At 35.8% G+C, this 14,777-nt stretch overlaps 1 protein-coding gene across 3 annotated transcripts; it reads right to left on the reverse strand.

Annotated features, from left to right (window-relative positions):
* Nucleotides 1-3,353: 3,353 nt before the first annotated feature.
* Nucleotides 3,354-13,758, reverse strand: LOC115211850 (CCAAT/enhancer-binding protein gamma). 3 transcript variants are annotated; one of them, XM_029780570.2, is made up of 2 exons: nucleotides 13,222-13,758; nucleotides 3,354-4,160 (listed from the first exon to the last, which is right to left on the reverse strand). In XM_029780570.2, the coding sequence occupies exon 2, from the start codon at nucleotides 4,126-4,128 to the stop codon at nucleotides 3,727-3,729; it is 402 nt and encodes a 133-aa protein (XP_029636430.1). In that variant the 5' UTR covers nucleotides 4,129-4,160; nucleotides 13,222-13,758; the 3' UTR covers nucleotides 3,354-3,726. The 3 variants fall into 3 exon arrangements, with proteins under 3 accessions (XP_029636430.1, XP_036359049.1, XP_036359048.1); XM_036503156.1 differs by lacking the exon at nucleotides 13,222-13,758 and adding an exon at nucleotides 10,553-10,849; XM_036503155.1 differs by lacking the exon at nucleotides 13,222-13,758 and adding an exon at nucleotides 10,036-10,216.
* Between the last annotated feature and the right edge of the window lie 1,019 nt (nucleotides 13,759-14,777).

Genomic DNA, 14,777 nt, shown 5'->3' on the forward strand with positions numbered 1-14,777 from the left:
GGCACTACTTATTGAACGTCCCTCGTATCTTGTTGTAAAACCTACCCTTCATAATGCTGGAGCTTTTCTACAGAGTCCCATAAATTATTGTTCAAAATATTTTGGTACATCTCTGCATTCATTCTACCATCTATCACATGTAAATTGCCAGTACCATTTGCAGAGAAACACCCCCACGCCATGATGTCACCACCTCCAAACAGTAGGAATTGTGTTTTTCGGCGAATAGGTTGTACCATCTTTCCTCCAAACATGGCTACGCGAATTTTGTCCAAACAATTCAATTTTCGACTCTCTGTCTATAGAATATTTTCCCAGAATGTATCAGATTTATCTTTATGTTCATAAACAAATTTTAAATGGGCATCTCTATGCCTTTTAGTCAACAGTGGAGTTTTTCTAGGAAAGCGTGACTTCAGTTCATTGCTGATTGTTCGTAGTGTAACATTAGTCCCTGAAGCTAACAAATCTTCTTGCAACTCCTTTCTGATGATCATTGGGGTTTTTTTCGATTCTTGGCTTCATTTTTCTTAAAGATCAGGGGAAATCTTGCACCAGATCTTATTCTGTTTTCAACAGTTCCTGATTTTTTTTATATCTTTGAATAAATGAAGATATGGTAGAAAATGGAATACAAAGGGTCTCTGATATTTTCCTGTAACTTTTACCTGCTTTCCACTGTTCAATAATTAAGTTTTTCACTGAATTTGTGAGTTCTTTACTTTTTGCTATTATTACGATACTAATGTATGTTGTCTCAGTGCTGAATGAAGAAGCAAGCGTTTTGACACTTAAAAATGACAACTGATAAGATTATTGGAGCAAACGAGTAAGTTCTAGTAAAAAAAAATTAAAATATTTTAACAGTATTTTGTGGCATAGAAAATCATAAATTTATTCTGTACGAATACTTTTTTCACCCCTAAATATTTACAATTGTATATAAATTCATTAGTTACTATAATTTATTAGTTTCTTTTGCATATTCTTAGTTTATGCATCTGTATGCAAATATAGTATTGGTGTATCCCATTTATGTTCAGTAGAAATTAAATAAATAAAGAATTTTGACATGTACGAATATTTATTTCCTCCCACTGTATATAAATATGTGTGTATTATATATATATATATAAAACTGAGAATGTGTGTCTGTATGTCTGTGTGTTTCCCTAAAACTTGAGAACTACACAACCAATCTCATTCAAATTTTACACATGCCTTACTTAGGGTCCATGTAGTTTCATGGGCAAAAAAAATGTTCAACTTCTTGCCTAGAGCGAGCCCATAGCAATATCATATCTTCTCCACTATTTCAGTATTACGTGTTAAAAGTGAAACAAAAACATTTCTCTATTTTATGTCAGATACTTTCACTTTAACAATAAAAATAATAATAACAATTGAATTATATGTAGTAAGTAATAATTAAAATCAAACTAAAGTATAATATAATCGTAACATAACAAAAGTAAAAATAGCAATTGGTATAAAATTGCATCAATGACTTGAACTTGAATAAGTGGTTTCACATGAATGGGAATAAATTAAAAACAAAATTAGCGTGCAGAAATGGAATAATCCAGATGGATAATAGAAAATTAAATTAAAGAAAAGACTATTGTCTATAAAGTATACAATGTAGAGAAAAAAGAAGATTTGAACACCTGGAGGAAAGCACCATCGAAAAGTGTCTTGGTGCGACTATGAAAGATATCTAACCAGAGGCGGTAAATTCGCCACAATAGAAGCAAGATTCGAGTCAATGGAGCGTGCAAGGGAGTACTCGACTCAAACTTGCAAAGTGGAAATATTTTATTTTTACCTTTATATCTGGGACGTAGGACGTGCCGGATAAAAATTAAAAATGTCCCCCCCCCCCCCCCAGAAATTGAGGTAGGCTGGATTGTAGCCACACTTCTATACAAGAGGGAGGAAAGATACAATTGAGCGAAATTGCAAGAGACAGGCTTACAATTCCAGTCTGTTATATATTTTGAGTATTGTTATCACTAGCGATATGAAGATATAACTTTGTATTTTGTATTTTATGTGTAGATGTATATATATAGATGTGTGGAGGCGCAATGGCCCAGTGGTTAGGGCAGCGGACTTGCGGTCATAGGATAGCGGTTTCGATTCCCAGACCGGGCGTTGTGAGTGTTTATTGAGCGAAAACACCTAAAAGCTCCACGAGGCTCCGGCAGGGGATGGTGGTGATCCCTGCTGTACTCTTTCACCACAACTTTCTCTCACTCTTACTTCCTGTTTCTGTTGTACCTGTATTTCAAGGGGCCGGCCTTGTCACTCTCTGTGTCACGCTGAATATCCCCGAGAACTACGTTAAGGGTGCACGTGTCTGTGGAGTGCTCAGCCACTTACACGTTAATTTCACGAGCAGGCTGTTCTGTTAATTCGGATCAACCGGAACTCTCATCGTCGTAACCGACAGAGTGCTTCCAAACAGATGTACATGTAATATGTACACATATATATATACACATATATATACACACATATATACATGCACTAGCACTATGACCCGGCAACAACAGGTCATAATGCTAATATATATATATATATATATATGAGTAGCTGTGCAGTCCACTGGATAGGCTGTTCCTGTTCTTGAGTGGTCTGTTGATCTAACATCATCATCTGGTCTTTAAATGCTGTCAGTGAAATCCATTTTGACCAAGCTTTAGGTTGGAGTGATGTCCTTCCTCTAGTGACTTATATTTTATCTGAAATTTATGTATTTCTGTCATTCATCTCCTGCTCTGATAATAAGGTACAACATATAAATAAATTACTGGTATTTTCTTTTATGTTTTGTATAAAGAATAAATCCAGAATGCAATTATTGATTAAGAGTTTTGATGCCTGTCTCATAAAATGAAGAAGATATCAAAAATAACTAAGAGCAATATCAACCAAAATATTAACAAAGATATATATGAGAATAAAGAACTGATATGTAATGACTGAAAGCATTGATTCCAAAGTTTGGCACAAGGCCAGCAAGTTCTGGGGAGGAGTAAGTTAATTACATCAACCCCAGTGTTTAACTGGTACTTACTTTATCAACCCCAAAAGGATGACAGGCAAAGTCAGTCTCAGCAGAACTTGAACTCAGAATGTAAAGACAGGCATTTTGCCCCACATACTAACAATTCTGCCAGTTTGCCACCTGACTGAACATATTGGTTTGCATATGCACATGCCTGCATACATGCACAAACACAATCTCTTACAACGATTATAGACATTAAATAAACATTTTGCTGAAAACGAAATAAAAAGCCATCTAAGTTTCAAATCAACAGTAAATAAAAAAAATAAATGCAAGAAAGAATTGCAGTGTAACTGGAATTATACAACTTCAATTTCATAGAAAGCCTTGAAAGAATTTAAGCAACTGATACATCAAATTGCATGCAATAATTATGATTTAACAACACACAGTTCAGGGTGAATTAATATCATAACTCTTTCAAGTCATTAAGTAAGTGTCTGGAAAACTTAATTAGAAAACTTAAGATAAAGATTTTACAAGGGAAAATTAAATAAGTTATCCTTTCAGGCAGATGACAAAGGGTTAAAAATATTTGAGTTTTTCTAGGTTATTTTGTCTCTCTTCAGTCCCCGACCCCCTCATGATTATAGACAGGTTCTGACAATAATTAAATAGTCTGTTTGTTTTTTTAATGCATAAAAAAATCAATCTTACTCTGATTTTATTGTTTTGTGAGTCACAGAATATTCATGATCAGTATAATTTTGTTTCTCTGGACAATTGAGATCGATATTGCAATGACCTTCTTCCATTGAGCTATTGTGTCCTACAAATAAGTCCCTTAAGAAACTCAGTTCTTTATTAAGGGTCTGTATTTTTTGTTGCAAATCTTGGTTTTCTTTGCGCAATCGTGTCACTCTGTCAATAGTTTCTTTTGCCTTCAAACGATTTTTGCTGCGACATTTGCGTACTGCAATATTGTTACGTAAGCGTCGTTTCTTGTACATATCACCAGATTTTTCATCCTGTATTGAACTTGTAATACTGGCATCTCCATTGTCATTCTTCAAATCCTCCATTGAATTATCCATCACAGTTTGTTTCTTAGGCATTTTTGGTGAAAAAGATTTGATACACTATTGCTCTGAAAAATAAGAAAAACTTTATCAAAAGTTTGGAATTCGAAGACTCAACTAATTGAATCAAATAAAATACGCTCAAAGCACTTTCTACCCCAGAGAGTAGGCAAATAGAAATACATCTTAATATTTTTGCACACACAAAAATAATATTACCCTGTACACTAACTACTATATAACAATTGCACTGTAGGTGTTTATAAGCCATTTAAGAAAAACACAAAATCCGTTAGATTCACTTCAACATTTAAGTTTAGTTTGTCAAAATATTTTCGTTGCTTTGAGACCGTGACCTGTTCGCTGACAAAATTCCAGGCTGCATCTGAGAAAGTAACAGTTCATGATATATATGTACGTGTGTGTGTGTGTGTGTGTGTGTGTGTGTGTGCTTGCGTGTACATGTGTGTATGTATATATGTATTTGTGTGCGTATGCATTTGTGTACATGCATATGCATGTGTGCATGCCTATACTCATGTATGTATGTGACTATTTAGGAGAGAGTGTAGACGTGGCTGTGTGTGTGTACATGTGTATGTACATGTGAATGTACGTTTATGTACTGATGTGTGTCTGTTCAAGTTGTATACATGACTGTTACTTTGTGAAGGTTGTATACACACACATATACATGTATATAGACATGCATATACACACACGTGTGTGTGTGTGTGTTTGTCCCTCTCACCACTGTCTAACGGTGAATGGATACAATGTCTTAGACACATATATGCACATATAACCTTACATATATATAAGTACACACAATCATAGACACTAACACACACTCACAAATATACGTGTATTCTTATAGTATACACACATATATGCTTATCCATGTCTACATATGTATATGACAGTATTTACAATATAAAATTTGTCTCACGTTTTTCTACTACATGCTGTTGGTATGTATAAAATATTCAGTAAGTATTTAATCAAGCCACTGACTGATACACAATATGTCCAACCAATTAGCCAATTTCAGCTTTGCTCCTGGTTTCTGTCTGATTTCAACAACAAGTACTATCAGGTCTTTAAGAATGAAATATCTGATTTTGAACTGAAAGTTTATTTTACTTTATGCCAACAAAAAGCAATGCAGTTAATCAAAGTATGCACTTAAATTATCAACACAATTTTGCCATTTTATTGGTACCTTATTTATGCTGGCAGTGAAGAATTCTGGAGAGCAAGGGGCAATGAAATCACAAAAGGTTGCATGTGCATTTTCTTCAGATTTAAAGATTTTACCTTGTCTAATGCCTGGAAAACCTGATAGTCGGTTGGTGTAAGGTTTGTTGAATATGGTGGATAACAGAGTATTTCCAAGTTCAGTTCCTGTAACTTGAGTTGTGTTCTTTGTGCATGTGGTCGAGCACTGTCTTGCAAGAGAACTGGCCTGTCTCTATTGACCAATCTCAGTTGTTTTAAGTTCACTCATTATTTCATCCAGTTGGTTGATGTATACATCTGCTGTAATTGACTTACCATATCTCACGAAGCTGTAGTTGATGACACCAGCACTGGACCATCAAACAGACACCATTAACTTTTTTTGTTGAATATTCTTTTTTGTTTTGTGTTTGGGCACTACATCTCTATCCAACAACTATGTAGAACGCTTAATATTGTTGAAAAGAAGCCATTTTTCATCACACGTAACAATATGATGCAAAAATGGTTCGCTTTAATGATATGACAGCAAAGAATAGCAAGTTTCAAGCCGATGTGTCATTTGATGCTTGTTCAGTTTGTGTGGTACTCACTTGTCCAGCTTCTTTACTATGCTGATTTGTTTCAGATGGTCCAATACAGTTGGAATTAAAACAGCTCATCATTATCCACCTTGGTCTCAGGTCTATTTAGGGGTTGATTTTCAAGAGTAAAGTCACCAGACCAGAACTTCTCAAACCATCGATATACAGTGCGCTCATTTGCCACATCTTCACCAAAAACCTCATTGATGTTTCGAGATGTCTGGAATGCATTGGTTCCATGATGGAACTCATTTTCATAAACAATACAAAGTTTTGATTTATCCATGTGTTCACAAAAACTGATTTTCAAGAGAAATCTCACAATAGAATCAGACACCATGAATTGCATTTCGTAAAGTGATGATGTAACTCTTCAGTGTTGTAAAACAAAGAATTGTCAGGATGAAACATTAGAGTTAACAAGTGTTAAATTTGTGCATAAGAATATTGGACATTTCATATTAACAACCTGATATCAAGTTCTCATTGTAGTCACAAGAGTAATGGGCACAGTCAAGATAGTACTACTATATTTATAGCTACAAGAGAGCAGTCAGGATAGAACTACTGCTCAAGACACTTTGTATGACAGGTTAATGCCTTGCCATTTCGAGAGTCAATCAAACTTTCAAAAAACTTCATCAGACTGTATGCAGAAAGCCACCTTTGTGTCCATGAAGTACTGTGATTATGATGGCCAAAGGTTCCTGCATTCCAGGTTTATGCTGATACAAGACTTCAGTCTTTTTCATATATAGTGATAAGCTAAAAGCAGTCACTACACTTTCAAAATGATGTGTAATTTTCTGGATATCTTCTAAGGAATAAATCACCAGTAAAAAAAATTTCCAAATACATGTAAATAATGATGGGGCAAGTACACAAACCTGCTTTATTCCCAAGGCAAATAGAAAGGCAGCTAGATGTCATTCCAAAAAGAGAATGTGACATACCTACTTGATGGAACTGCCTGACAATATCCAAATCTTTTGAGCAGAGACCTTAAAATAAGCCATCTCTTCTTACACAGTTGAAAGCCTTCATAGTTGATGAATATGAAAAATAAATGCAAGGCTTACTATTTGATAGACTTTATCTGAGCATAATCTTGACATACCGATGACCACTATACTTAAGTTACAAGTATGTATCTTCTAGTTAGCAGCTTCTAGCTTTTCAAGCCTGCCACCTTCATAATACTGCCTTTACTAGTAGTGGAGGTGTCTCATTTAATTTTGACCTTTATGCCTTGATCCTGTAGAACATCAAAAATTTAACAGCTGGAGAGAGGGAGAGAGAGCAAGAGAGGAGACAGAAGTATGGTTTATCTGAAGGTGCACCTTTATCCATCTTGTTGCAGAGCATCATTATTGAGTATGTACCCAGTGTAAGCTATGGACACATAAGATGTGCAGTAATATCAAAAGAAGGCTAACTGGGAAGATATTTTTTATATGTGGCAAATGCTCAGGAGCAATAAACATTGAAAATGAGCAAAGAACAACTTCTCTCACATTCCAGGGAGAAAAACTGTGACCAAGTCAGTAGTGAGGGTGGATGCTCTAAAAGTGTAGCTGCTAGAATAAGAATAGCCTGGGCAAAGTTCAGAGAGCTCTTACCTACGATGGTGACAAAGGGCCTCTTGCTCAGAGTAAAAGGTAGACCGTATGACACATGTGTACGAACAACCACGCTAAATGGCAGTGAAACATGGGCCGTGACTGGTGAGGACATGCGTAAGCTTGCAAGGAATGAAGCCAGTATGCACCGTTGGATGTGTAATGTCAGTGTGCATACACGACAGTGTAAGTGCCCTGAGAGAAAAGTTGGACTTAAGAAACATCAGATGTGGTGTGCAAGAGAGACGACTGAGCTGGTATGGTCATGTGTTGCAAATGGATGAGGATAACTGTGTGAAAAAGTATCACACCCTAGAAGTTGAGGGAACCTGTGGAAGAGATAGACCCAGGAAGACTTGGGATGAGGTGGTCAAGCATGACCTTCAAACATTGGGCCTCACCGAGGCAATGACTAGTGACCGAGACCTTTGGAGATATGCTATGCTTGAGAAGACCCAGCAAGCCAAGTGAGACCATAACCTGTGGCCTATGCCAGTGGTGTATAACCAGCCCACTTATCAGTACCCTTCATTCATTGAACAATAAACTTTGCTTGCGAAGAATAGTTGAGGCAAGTGAAATCAAAATCAAAGTCGCTGACATGGCCAACTACAGTACCGCCTGATTAGCACTCATGCCAGTGGGACGTTAAAAGCACCATCCAAGTGTGATCACTGCCAGGGCCATTGACTGGCTCCCGTGCTGGTGGCATGTAAAAAGCACCATTCGAGCGTGAGTGCTGCAAGCACCGCCTTACTGGCACTTGTGCATGTGAAAAATAACATTCGAGCATGGTCGTTGCCAGTGCCACCAGACTGGCACATAAAAAAAACACCTTTTGAGCCAGTACCACCAGAGTGTGCCCGTACCATCTGACTGGCCCTCATGCCAGTGGCACATAAAAGCACCCATTACACTCTCAGAGTGGTTGGTGTTAGGAAGGGCATCCTGCTGTAGAAACTTTGCCAGATCACATTGGAGCCTGATGCAGCCTTCTGGCTTGCCAGTCCTCAGTCAAACTGTCCAGCCCATGCCAGCACAGAAAGCGGACGTTAAACGATGATGATGATGATGTACAGTTTGTAATAGTTCTTACACTGCCAATGGTTGGAGTTACAGCATCCCGGTGAATACTGCTACTGTTAGTTGATGATTTTATTAGCTACAAAACAAATTTCTATATCTAAAGACTTTTACATTAGCTGCCACTTGTGGTTTGCCCTTTAACAGTACAGTTCATATCTTGAGATTATGCTGTTCACATTTAAAACTTGGCTATATACAACGGACCATTCAGGTATTAAACACACATCCAGTCTCAGAGGCCTCATAAAGGATCATAGACACTACCTTTCCTCCTGTTTAAAGGTATAAAAAATATTACCAAGAGTTAAGGAAGTAATTAAATAATAAATGTCTTACCTCAAAGTTTAAATTATTAACTGAAGCCAAAGTTTATAATGAAATTTAAAATAAGAAAATCAGTAAGCATATGACCAGATGAATGAAAAAGTTTACTATGACACAAAGGCAGACAGAGGAAACAATAAATAAAGTGATGGTATGTTGCCAACTTAATGGGGCAGTCCCATGAAAGGGAAGAATGTTATTGCTATTTAGCCCTATGAAACACTGTTTCCAGTTGGTCATAACACATTTTCTGTGTCATGTTTCCAAAGGGGAGATAAGCACCTCCACCCAGCAAAGCCAGCATCCAGAGACTAGTTTCAGAGTCATTGCTTATCATCAGTCTGGAGTAGCATGGCCTGCTATCTGTCGATGCTTATGCGCCTTTGAAAACATATAGATTTCAAGTGAAATGCATTCAGTGAGTTTGAGAATAGAAATATTACATTTTATACAGTAGCAGCATGACATAGTGATGGTATGTTGCCAACTTAATGTGGCAGTCCCATGAAGGGAAGAATGCAAAGAGAATTATAAAGTTATCAAGTGAAGAAAAAGTAAACTGTAACTATGATCAAAGAGTATTAAAACAAAAAAAAATCATGATCAGACATGGATGAACATTTAGCCAAGTACCTAAGTACATTAGTGGAACAAGCTGGATCCAAAAAATCAGACTCAGATATGTATCATAACTGCACAAAGGACGTTAATAACAGTATTATCGCCTTTAATGCCAACCTGCTTGCCATCCTTAGCTCCTAAAGACAAACCCAATGTTTGAAAGTGATCTAAATTAAACTTTCATCAAAATTTTGTTCCAAATACTAGCTTAACATTGACAAGTTATTTTAGAACATCTTTCATTTCTTCAAAATTCATTGAAATAAAGGAAATAAATTTCATCAAAAATATGGCAAAAAACAATGTTAAAAGGACAATGGGCTGGTAATTGATGCAGAAGCCAAGTAGTGGTTGAGAAGAGAAACTACTAAGATGAGGATTAGGTGAAGATAGAGCGAAAGTAATGAGGAAGGATGACCAGAGGCATGATTCAACATATAAAAAAAATGCTAACTGAACAATACTGTTACCATTTTGTTTCTGCCTTCCAAGTAAGATCCTCAATGATATATCATCCATGTTTGCATTCTGAGTTCAAATACTGCTGCTGGGGTCGACTCAGCATTTCATTCTTTCAGAATTGATAAAATAAGAACCAGCTGAGCACAAGGGTTGATGTAATCCACGTACCTCCTCCACCAGAATTGCTGGCTTTGAACCAAAATCGGAAACCATTATTATCATTATTGTCTATACAGTATTTGTATGAGAAAATATATAGTTTATTTAAAGTGTGTATGACAAAAATGTACAATGGTTATTACTGAACAATGTATGGCCTGTATATAGTATTTGCATGACAAGAACATTGCATGGTCTACACATCATTTGTATGATGATACCATCATCTATACAACAACTGTATGACAATAGTCTGAGAAATAATACACTTGTATGATATAATGATGCCACTGACAATAATAATGTACAAGGCAGTATCAAAAGTTTCCTGGACGAGTTATGTTTAATAAAAAACAACTTATTTACCTAAGTTTTAACATCATCTCCTTCCAAATAGTCACCTTGCACAGCAATACACAAGTCCCAGCATTCCTGCCACTTTTGGAATCTGTCCTGGAAGTCATTTTCCATAAGGGAGTTGAGGATCTTCTATGATTCGCTGTGGATCTCGACAACTATGTTAAAATGGCAGCCTTTGAGCTGCATTTTCATCTTGGGGAAGAGATGGAAGTCTGCAGGTACTGAACCTGACAAATAGGGTGGGTGTGGAAGTGATACTATGTTATTTTTGATGAGAAACTCAGTTCATTAAAAAATCCAATTCATCAGATCCAGTCACTTTTGCTGAATGTCCTCCCTCAAACACTTGAAAATGTTGCAGTAAAACTCTTGATTGATGCTCTGGTTCTGGGGAATGAATTACCACATTTCAGGGGACAACACTCATGGTAGGTCTTCAAGATCACACACCATCTTTCAGGGATGTTCTTCTGTTTTTGAAGCACCCATGTCACTCAAAACATTGTGTAAGACCCATTACCTTGTTGCTGTAAGCTAGCTGAAGCATGCTCAATGTTTCTGTAGCCACAAGTTTAACACAAAATTTTATATCAGCTCTTTGTTCCTGTCCATGAGAAAATCACAGACTACAGCAGACACATAATCACAAATCTCACAACTTGCATAGTAAACAGAGTGATGTCACTCAGCACACTGCCTCAAAAAGCTCACTGTAAGCTCTCACTGCACATGCAACTGCGTGCTGCCATCTGTTGGTGTGCTACACAACTACTCGAGGAACTTTTTGATACCAACTCATATTGTATCATCATGATGCTTGATATTATGATAGACATTTGATGAAGTTTTCATTCTTTTACTTTCTGTTTTGATAACGTTTTTCAAGAAAGTACAAGAAATTGTTTTTAAATGTAATACATTTATATTTTAGTAATAGCTATTGAAAATATAAAATTAATGGTACTAAATCTTTTGGAAATCAGCTCTAGACTGATATTTAAATAATTTTCCTTATTTACCAAATAAATATAAATAACGGATAACCAACTTGGTGGATAGAGAGTATGGGACAGTCTGCACTCAGGTGCTACTCTCTCTTTGATCAATCTGATCAATTTTCAATGTGTCACCTACTTTCTGCAAGTTTGAAATTCTCAGGATTGATGCCCTGCCTGAGGCCAACAGTTTTGGCCTACTCAGTGTGGACGAGATGTGTATTTCCACTGCACTCAGAGTAGCTGATGCCTGTGGGCCACTGTGATGTTGCTGTAGTAGACCTAAACTCCGTAGGCCTTCATGGTATGTCTTGCTACCTAAATGCTGGTCGTTTTCATGATCATATTGAGCTAAACCTAATCAATAAGTGGGCCCTGACTTGAGTTAATATCCCCATAGCTCTGGAGCCAGTGGGATTATCCAGAACTGATGGGAAGAGACCAGATGGTGTAACCCTTTGTCTCTAGGCAAGAGGTAGGTACATCATCTGAAACAGCAGTCTCTGACTTTTTTTGCTCTTTCCCACAACTAGGATGCTGCAGTAAATGGGAGAGTCACTGCTTCAGTAGCTGAAAAGAACAAAATCCTGAAGTGAACCATTTTCCCCAGCCTGTTGTGTTTGAGATGTTTGAAGGAACTGGGCTGCTGACAGTGAAGTTCTTGTCGTTGTTGACAACTCACTATACCAAGGTGTCAGATGATGTCCATGAGGGTTGGCTGTTCCAATGCCTCAGCCTCAGTATTACCCAAAATAATGCTAGTGAGTGTTGACTTGCTTCACTAAGTTCCGTTGAACCTTTTGATGTGCAACCAACTGAGGCACTTAAGTGTTGAATTGAGGTTTCTTTATATTTTTATTTCTTCCTTCACTCATGTTTATGTTTAATTCAGCTTTGGATTTGTATTTTAATGTGGTTTTGAATTATATATGGATCATATACATACATGTTTTATATGTAATTATAAAAATTTCTAAATTCAAATATATATATATATATATAATCATGTTAAAAAAGCTGCAAAATCTCTAAAATAAAAAAAGGAAGTGAGCATTGGAGAATGTATTAATATATAGAAAATTTACGAGACAGATCTGCTCCGCCAGTTGTGACATAGGACTAAATAACAACACCAATATAGGGATATGAACAATTAGGCCAAAGGAAATTTGAATATAAAGTTAAATATATGCTTGTTAGGTTGTTTTAGACATTTCTGACTCGGAATTTAGTTAAGTCGATGCTCCACCTACTAGAAATAGCAGCCAAATCTACAGAAAACGAAAGGACACATTAAACAACGAAGTCCTGGACGTAGACTGTCTTAAGTAAAGTCCGATGGTCGTGGCCGGAATGTATTAGTTATAGGAATCCGAATTAATGCTGACCAGGGGTTAAATAGCATCAACAACAGAAGGCAAGGATTAATTACGTAACGAGTCAAAGATACACAGTGGTGGTCATATGAGGAATGTCTTTGATAACAGGTCTGATCAATCAACATTGACCTGAGCATAAACAACAACGATTTAGAGTAATTTATTATTTGAAGAAAAGGAATTAAAACAATTCCGGCGAAAAGAATCAACTCGACTCGAAGTTTACGGAAAAGATTAGAAAAGATTAGAAAAAACGTGGAGCAAAAAAGAATATTTTAAAGGAACTTTTGGATATACTCACTGATTTTCACTGATATCAAATTAAATATCAGGTATGAGTGTAAAGAGGAAATATTCGGTTCCCAGTCCAACCTTACATGATGAAATTAAATAATAATAAACACCTTTTAATTAATTAATATTTGTTAATTGAGTCAAAACAAGGCAAACACAAAGTTTTGTGTCGGGAAATTCCAGGCCGTAAATGTTTAAAAAGAGAAATTTTGAAAAATATAAAATAGTTTCACATAGAAGTATTTTTAATAAAATATATTAATAATTTTGGAGTTAATTTCTCTCTCTGTTCGTCTCCAGAAATTTTACCGACATTTTCTGCCGAACTTATCTCTTCACTTAATTTAACCCTGGGTCGGTCTTGATGTCCTATCGGTCGTTCAACAGCATCCATTCAAACTAGGATATATTTTCTGAAATATATTATCTTCTTCTACACAATTTAACCTAGTCTAGAATATATTATCCTTTCTATCTTCTGTTCAAAGAGGGTGTGGGTTGAGAAATTTCATTGCTATTTCTAGTAAATCAGCCAGCCTTGTAAAGGTTCCTCCGTTGATTCGTTCTAAATTTTATTTCCGTTATTGATTTTTGTTCATAATTTCTCTTATGATACATCTTAACATTTTAGAGACAAAGGATGTTTTTTTTAAATTTATTTTACTCTATATTATTTAAGTTTAAAAGTATTAGTTACAAAAAATTATTTTTTAAATGTGTCGGTCAAAGTGAAAAGATCCCATTTCTTTTTCAATTTAGTCTATTTTCGACAATTAGAGTGAAAATTAAGGATTAAATTCAAGGATTGCCTTCTAGATTCCCCACTAGATTCCCCACGCATTTAATGAAAATCGGAATAAATCATTAAAAAAATCTGCTCCTACACGGTTTTAGTTTTCGTATTTCGCTTGACAGAGTCTTTATTTCGCATTTTGTAAACAACCATCTGTCTGATAATAACTACACTTTAGGGCCCATCTTTTTTTTTTCTTTACATCTTTAAATAACCCCCATTTTCGTAACGAAACCTAGCAGATATATACGTTTTCAGAGGTGTAAGTGACGATTATACTATTGAAGTGAAAACTGTTTTCCCATTTTTTTAAAAATTAGAAACCATTCAACGACTTGCAGGTGACCATTGCACAACATTAAGAAATCTTCATCAGGATTTATTTATCAACAAAAACTCAGAAAGTACAAAAAAAAAAAAAAAACTCCACTTTACGTTTAGCATACGACATTTGGAATGTAATTTGATAATTTTCAACTTGTCTAGTCATAAGTTAAAATATAAACTGGGAACATTTGAGGGATCCTCTGACGATGTTATAGTGATCATAACGAAATTAACGACTAGTTTAAAATATACCTTTCTCACCATTTATTGACCGAAGATCTTTTCTTTCTGAAGAAAAAAAAAACATTAAAAAAAATTTCATCTTCATCTACACACTTTCGGAAACGTATCTGTAAAATTTCATTTAAACTGCAATATTAAGAAAATTACGAAGAAATAAAGTTGTGGTGGATGAACAGAATTTATTTCGTCTTTGACCTACA

The sequence above is a fragment of the Octopus sinensis genome, linkage group LG5 (genome assembly GCF_006345805.1).
Source record: "Octopus sinensis linkage group LG5, ASM634580v1, whole genome shotgun sequence".
Taxonomy (NCBI): Eukaryota; Metazoa; Mollusca; class Cephalopoda; order Octopoda; family Octopodidae; genus Octopus; species Octopus sinensis.

Excerpts from the sequence above, each read along its gene's own strand:
- LOC115211850 (XM_029780570.2), bottom strand. The coding sequence starts at position 4,128 with ATGCCTAAGAAACAAACTGTGATGGATAATTCAATGGAGGATTTGAAG.